The sequence below is a fragment of the Nicotiana attenuata genome, unplaced genomic scaffold (assembly GCF_001879085.1).
Source record: "Nicotiana attenuata strain UT unplaced genomic scaffold, NIATTr2, whole genome shotgun sequence".
Classification (NCBI taxonomy): domain Eukaryota; kingdom Viridiplantae; phylum Streptophyta; class Magnoliopsida; order Solanales; family Solanaceae; genus Nicotiana; species Nicotiana attenuata.
The window spans coordinates 227,104-234,792 of record NW_017671734.1 but is presented as its reverse complement, the minus strand read 5'-3'; the positions used below and the strand labels follow the sequence as shown (position 1 = coordinate 234,792).

General features: G+C 36.4%; 1 protein-coding gene across 2 annotated transcripts; it reads right to left on the bottom strand.

Moving 5' to 3' along the window:
• Window positions 1-347: 347 nt before the first annotated feature.
• LOC109209918 lies at window positions 348-7,561 on the bottom strand. 2 transcript variants are annotated; one of them, XM_019373281.1, is made up of 14 exons: window positions 7,310-7,561; window positions 5,600-5,665; window positions 5,476-5,524; window positions 4,543-4,682; window positions 3,839-3,940; window positions 3,509-3,583; window positions 3,282-3,385; window positions 2,818-2,899; window positions 2,179-2,271; window positions 1,833-1,897; window positions 1,677-1,689; window positions 1,513-1,593; window positions 974-1,082; window positions 348-845 (listed from the first exon to the last, which is right to left on the bottom strand). In XM_019373281.1, exons 1-14 carry the CDS (start codon window positions 7,433-7,435, stop codon window positions 721-723), a joined length of 1,230 nt encoding a protein of 409 aa, XP_019228826.1. In that variant the 5' UTR covers window positions 7,436-7,561; the 3' UTR covers window positions 348-720. The 2 variants fall into 2 exon arrangements, with proteins under 2 accessions (XP_019228826.1, XP_019228827.1); XM_019373282.1 differs by lacking the exon at window positions 348-845 and having other exon boundaries at window positions 980-1,102.
• Between the last annotated feature and the right edge of the window lie 128 nt (window positions 7,562-7,689).

The following is a 7,689-nucleotide window of genomic DNA, read 5'->3' as shown; positions in this document are numbered from 1 at the left end:
GCAATCCCACATGTGGGGTCCGGAGAGGGTAATGTGTTCGCAGACCTTACCCCTACCATGTGAAGGTAGAGAGGTTGTTTCCGATAGACCCTCATCTCAAAGAACGATGAAAATAAAGTAACAAACAGTAGTAACAACAATGTAATAGGAGCAAATGGCACAACAAGTAATAATAAAGAACCAGAATCAGAAAATACAAAAATAGTACTAGTACTACTGGTAAGACTAAGAGACACGAACGACTACCTGTCAACCTTCCACCCTAATTCTCGACCTCCACCCTTTCCTATCGAGGGTCATGAAATAAATAAATAATACACCAATACAAATTGTAACACCAGTCACAAGAGGGTGTAAGGAACAAAAACCCTTTAAGCAAAAATCTTTAAATTACAAGCTCTAATTTTAGAACAAGAAGTAGCGATCGTTTTTCGCTTTTTTAAATAAATAGTTTTAAAATATAAAGTAGCAATCTTGAATATCAGTTAGTACCTTTTATGATGGTACATGAGGATGTGAAGGATTAGATGGTGACCTCCAAAGGAATAACTTCTGATATTTGTAGCCTTCTATTGTTTCAGTTAACATTTAGCTAGTTCCTGGTTGCTTGGCCTTGAATCATCTCAACAGCAAACTAGTTGTGAAGAGAAATAAGTTGTGTCGTCAAAGCTCTTAAAGAGAATTGATCACATGTCTAAATTCTGGATCCAGTATTTTCACTTAGGTAGTCCACTCTGGTATAGTAGATGGCTTTGAATTCAAAACATTGGATCGATACAGATCCTCATCATCGATAACAGGAGGTATAGTCCATGTTCCAAGAGACGGACCTGACGTCTTCCCACCTAACAATCAAAAGGAAGATGGTTAAATAACACTTAAAGAATAGATTCAAAAACCTGACAATAAAGAAACAAGCTGAATGGCCAAATAGTTGGACGCGTTAAGAATAATAAATGAGCCAGAATATTACCTTCTTTAGTAGCTTCTTCGCATCTCTTCTGATAGTTCAGAGAGAGCTCCGGATCAAGAGCTTTCAATAGATTATCATACTTCTCTTCAGCTTCAGTTATAACTTTTGCCTGGAATTCACTTCAGTTACCTTCCAAATCAAGAAAACAAATCCCAAGTAATTTTTCTTTCAAGTGCTTCTCATAATATATTTTGTCGAAAACTTATTTCACCGCGCCTAGTTGATAACTAGAAATGGATTCAACCTGAGTTGGAAAGGCTAACACTTACTGAGGTTCAATCATTTTTTTTATATTTAAGACGCTCTTTTGCAAGAAAGTATAATATCGGAAGTACTTGATATATATATATATATATATATATTGTTGATCACAGGTAGCATGATAACTTTTAAAACATTTATCATCCCCGGGGAAAGTTTTAGAGTTTAGTTGACACTTCAAGCTTTATTGGTCAAAACACTTTGGACTCTTCCAAACGCTTCACAAGCTTCGTTTTAGAGATTTAATTGAAGCATAGACGATAAATCTGTAATCATACCAGCATGGCTGGTGCTGCAGAAGCCCCATAAATTCTGTTGAACATGCGCAGAATATTGAAATTATTCTCTAACACATCATCCTACCCAAAAAAAAAAGAATAATTAATCTTTCCGCATGAAAGCCTTAACAGGGTAAACAAATCACTGAAATTAAATGATTCACCTCATAGTCAAACCTGGCCCATTCATAAGTAATATCATCCAGATTAATCGTATCAAATGCATCAAAAAAAATCAGAAATCCCGTATTAGTTGGGAAGCACGTAAACTTTTCTTCTGCCGGAATGAAGGTAATTAACATAATTCACCAAATACTTACAAGTCATCAGATACCTCCACAAGGAACTCTGATATTGACAAAAATTCCATATGCATATCATTGACCTGCAGAACAGTTTCAAAGAAACAAATGAATGCAAAATCACATTATAAAATGATTACAGCATACTGTCAAGCACCAATGGTATGATATGCAAATGGTAAGTTATAAACATTTTTAGCACTTCAAACTTCTTGTATACTTAATTCTTTTATGAAGAAATTCTGAACAGAAGAAAGGAAAATTGTACTGAAGTTACATTCCAAAGAAAAAGGCACCAAAAAATAGCTTTCTAGTCAAAAGAAAACGTTAAAGAAGATCAATGAGCAATGCTTCCTAATTATACCTTTTCACCTCTCAGTTGATACAACAGAAGATTCAGCACTCGATAATCGAAGGACTTCAGATGAATTGCTCTCATGACATCTTCAACTGAAATCTGTTCATAGAATGATCGATCAAAATATAATAGGAGCTCAAAGAGGAAAGGAGTCGCAGTTAAAGGAAAGCATTTTTAAGTCATGGCTAATCTTCTGACATAGAAATGAAATATACATATATTTCAGGCACTAATAAAGTTCAGTTTCATTGATTTTCAAAACTTCCCCACACACGTGAAAAGATAGTGACTTCATTTCCTAATCCATTTATCTAAACAAGACCTATCCCATAAAATTGCCAGCCTTGGGTCATATAGAATCGTAGAGCGAACTCTGCCGACATTATGCTAGAATGGGTCAAATATTTTATACAGCACCGATCCAGCACGTGCGTTTGTATATTGAATGTGCTTCCTTTTAAGGACTCCTTTGACGCCATAAATCAAGTAATGAATAGACCACAACATAGTGACTACAACAGGTCAGGACATTGGTGCAATTAAGTTCAAGAAGACTGTCCCGTAATACATGTTAATCAGGAAGCGATGGTAGTTAAGACAACTTGTGAGAATTTGCTCGACCTGTTCAGCATAATGAATCAATACCTCTTGTTTACGCCCAAGTGGATGACATAGCTTTCTTTCCAAAGACCAATATTCTACGCCACTCTTCATTTCTTCTCTTATCCTAGACAAAGTGAATAAACACTTGAAGGTCACAGCTTAAGAATCACCCGCACCATGGAAAGTTGACTAGTAAAGTATCTATAGAGTAGTTTGAGGAGACTACCTTTACCAGAAAAGCAAAAGTCAAACTTCAGCGAAAATCTACCGGAAACAAGGACAAAACGAAAAAGGAAAAGAGAGAAAAAGATGTCTTGTGGACAAAGAATCTGCCCTCAAAGAAAGTGAAGTACACAAAGAAGTTCTAATTAAACGGAGAAAATATAATTCAGGCATGGTTTGGAGCCAAAAACGATTTTCAGCACCATAGAAAAGCTCTTCTCTACCATTCCCTCTCACAAACAGAGTAGAAAAGGAAAACAAATATAATAAGTAAGAAGTTAGACCTGTCTGTCAAAAGCCCATGATGCTCAAGTACATTACAAAGTGGTCTAAACGGATCATTGGTCATCATTCTCACAGATGTAAGATCCCAGCTTTCTTTTGTTTCCTGCACTTAATATAACACACATAAACAAGCAATTGGTAATTTATTTTCAGTTATAAGCAAGTAATGACCAAAATGCTCCTTAAATATTACTAACGAGAATCCTTCTAATGTCTGTAGTATTACCACACTGTATCCACGATACGATGATCGATCCTTCCCCACTGATGGCTGCAGCAGTTTCTCATTCAAATTATCCAACTGCACGAAGAAAATATTCGAATAAAGATGAGGTTGGGTTGTTTACCTTCTTAGCCACCCAAGGGGAAAATAAATAAATCATTACCCTAGTAGAGTTCTTCAATACAAACCAAGCAAACAAAGGACAAAAAAGGGAGCGAACAGCAAAGGGAAAAAGTAACAGTTGTAGATCGACAAGTACGGTGATATGTCACATGCTAGTTTTCACAGGAATGCTTGAAACCAAAATGATCAGCAGTTTATAAGTATCTTTACCTGATAAATGTAACTTTCAGTGAATGAAAGTATTGGTAGGTATTTGAATATAGACTGCGGCTGGTGAGGATCCATTTTGTGAAACATAAAATAAGACCTGCACTGGCACACCAAACCAGCATCAGCTTATTATTTCTACAAGTCCCTAGAACCAATGTCCAATAGAAAACAGAAAATTAGGTCGGCTAACATCAAACTTGATGCTTGGTGTTAGAGAGAAATATCCATGACTTGCATGTCAACGTATATGCAATATGTTCCGATATGATTTAAGAGTAAAGACAATGGAATGAATTAAGTCATTAACAATAGCTGTTTGAGATAACAGAAACACAAAAGTTTAACTTCAGATAACTCTCGACTCAAGAGTGAAAATTGGGCAGTACAAAGGTTAAGAGCATTACACCATTCTCGGTTCTTTTATTTTATTTTATAAGAATTTAAAAATGTTCTTGATAATTAGCAATACCGTAAAAGTAGAAAGGAAGTTCTTCTCCTTCTATAGGTTGAAGAAGTATATAAGATCAGACAGAGAGTAAATTTCCCAAATACACAAACAAGACATCAGAGCCCTATGATCAACCGCTAATTTTATCTTCAGCATATTGGGTTATTTGCCAATGATGTGCAGAGAAAGGTCCACGGACCAAAAATGAGACGACAAATAGCGATCCTTAAGATCCACAAGGGAATTCAGTACTCACAAAATCTTCTAATGTAGAATTAGCTCGTCGCATAGCGTCAAGCCCAATCATTGCCGTATCCTTGAAGCCCTTTTGAAATGGAGCAGGTATAGCCTTATCATCACAATCAAGTGAACCAGTATTTACCATTTGTTCAACACCTGCAAGCAAGTTTAAGGTGAAAACAAGCTAATTATAGAAAAATAGGTAAAACTTCTCACGTGGATATCAGGGAACTAGCACATCTCATATAATCTTATTACTAAACAATTGTCTTCAGCTGATAAGGCAAACTTGTGGTATTTCGGTATATTCAGATTGTAGAATAAAGATTTTGTGTCTGCCCCACAACCCTACTACTTTTCACATTTGTGCTCATTGCATTAGTGAGTCACTGATGTAGGTTTTATCCGAACAATCAAGGTAGAAACCTCATGCTTCTGTAGAAGAAAGTCCTAGTTTTGAGAAATAAGAGGAGTAACCGAGCAATAGGTACAGATGTAAGTAAAGTCAAGATCGACGAATACTAGTAGCACCTAGCAATTACTAACAGAAAAAATAACCAACTTATCTCATATTTGAACTGGTTATGCTTCCTGTTGGACAACAAGAAAAGTGCATGAAAAACACAATGCATTTCCATTAGAAAACATCATCATGCTTCCTGTTGGACAACAAGAAAGTGCATGAATAACACAATGCATTTCCATTAGAAAACATCATCAAGCAAGTAAGCAGGAAATATAAATTGGACATTTTGGACTCTTTATCTCTTAGCTTTTTTTGGATCAGCGATCTTTAGAATCTAGTTAGTACCAAGTGTTTATCTAAATACTAAGGAACAATCAATTACCATAAATAAATGGACTAAAATCTCAGAGGAAAAAAATAATTAAAGAAGCTCCAAAAAGTTGCATTCTGCCCAATTCATGTCATCTTTTCTGAAGAACAAACCTTGCTCACTTGTGCACTGCATTGTTTCCTCAAAGAACGCATGTGAAAACTGCCAAAGAAACAATATTTATGATCATTGCATCTTCTCACAAAATTGAAAGAGTATCTAAAAGCTAATGCAAACCTTCGGCACATGGTCAATAATCAATTGGCACTTGGCATCAATGTCAAGCTCACGGCATGGTGAGACCTTCATTGGAATACGTTTGAGATTAGAAAGTGACTAGAAAATATGCTAATGTAGCAATATCTATATAGGTAACAAAGAGAAATTCACCAACCAATGCCACTCTGCCAACGTAAGAGGAGCACAAGGGATAAAAGAAAAAAGAAAAAACAAGCAACAGAATGTACTGCCAATGATCAGCACTGAAATGTATCTGAAGGCATTGAGATGAAGGTGATTCATTGTTTAAGCCTTCATTAGGCTTACAGGGTGGACGTAACACCTTCCTAGTCTTCGTGTTACTAACACACAAGGTAAATTGGCTCTATTCTCTACATGTTAACTTGGTTAGAAGTATGAGTCCATTATCCTTGCTCCATAAATATTCGGTAATCTACAAACAGCGGATGAAAAGCATCCACTCTTCTTGTACATAGTTACAACATCAATAATAATCAATGATAGATGACAAGTTCCACATTTTGTACCCAAGGGTGTGGCCTAGTGGTCAATGAAGTGGGTTGAGAACCATGATGTCTTAGGTTCAAATCCAAGCGGAGGCAAAAATACCAGGTGATTTCTTCTCATTTGTTCAAGCCTTGGTGGACAAAGTTATCCCGCACCAGTGTTGGTTTCACGCCCCGACCTTGGGGAGCGGGACCGGCGCTTAAACACCCTTGCGGTGGTCAAGCAAGCCTTCATTCCATATCCTTCCCTTGAGTTCCCATGCATGATTCAGAGGATCAAAATGAACTATTTTTTAAAAATAGTTGCCTTCCATTAATTAGAACATTTCAAAGTTTATAGAGTAAAATTGGTCACAAGCCATGCATAAGTTTCATAATAGAACATGAAAGAAATAACATATTTCCATACATAACATCACCCACACTGTCTACAGAGCCTCTAAGACGTCATGAAATACAATAAATAGGTGCCACTGACAAGGCACCGACTATACCCATAATAGAACATAAATCCAAAAGTAGCAACATGGATCCGCAATGGTTCTTCGTCAGTGGAACTGATCGGCGGTCCGCATAATGACAGCAGAATTGCCCTTTTCTGCTAATTCTCCTACCTACTTCACTATGCATTGCACAGTCCACAAATCTGTACCGGGGCTCGCTTCCGAGCACTTCTTGACTTTGGCACTATAGAACCTTAAATCCTTGACAAACTTTTACAGGACCTTACAGCTGGTAAGAGGACGTAGCACGTGGTCCTGGTGAGAGGACGTAGCACGTGGAATTAGCCTAGGTGAGCCCAAGCTAGCCAGGATTCCATGGTTATTTAAAATAAAAATAAAAAGATATCAAATTCCACATTTGGTGGAAGAATGTAGCAAAATATGCAGTTATCTCGCGTCCAGCTATAATGAACCCATAACATAGGCACTAAGCCACATAATTAACCATAAAAGGTTCACTTAAAACCAAAAGGGGTATGAAAAGGAACATAATTGAGTTCAAATTTTCAACATAACAACCAAACCCCACACCAAAGATCCTTTTTTTTTTATCACTATTCACTTTACAGCTTCAAATATTTTACAGTTACTAATTTTTACTATTATGCATGAAAACCCAACGTTGTTGTTTGTCTCAAAATATATAGAATATGAAAAATTGAACACTAAAAGAGTAAGTTAAGAATGAAGGGAGTTACCAAAAGAAGTGTTAGGTCAGCAAGAAAACGAAGAGAATTTGCATTTTGGGTGTCGCTAATAATTCCATGAGATTGCATCATTTGTATAATTTTCTGTACATTTTCTAGCTTCCTTAGTCCTTCCATTCTCGTGGGGTTGCTTAAGTTTCTGTTCTTGTTTTCTTCTTTAGCCTTCTAGTTTCAGTGTATTGATCAAGTGAGTATACCACTGTGATACGACGTCGTCGTATTGACATTTCTAAGTCCCTCACAATGGTCAATGGCCATTTTTACACAGGGAATTTAAGGACCCGTTTGTCCATGATTTTTTTTTCAAAGATTTTTTTCAAAAATGTGTGTCTATGAAAATTTGTAAATTTTTGAAGAAAGTTCGAATATTA

Coding starts and splice junctions, on each gene's coding strand:
- LOC109209918 (XM_019373281.1), bottom strand. CDS start 7,435: ATGGAAGGACTAAGGAAGCTAGAAAATGTACAGAAAATTATACAAATG. Junction 5,525..5,599: donor TTATTGACCATGTGCCGAAG/GTTTGCATTAGC, acceptor TTTCTTTGGCAG/TTTTCACATGCGTTCTTTGA. Junction 1,083..1,512: donor CTGCAGCACCAGCCATGCTG/GTATGATTACAG, acceptor AGTGAATTCCAG/GCAAAAGTTATAACTGAAGC.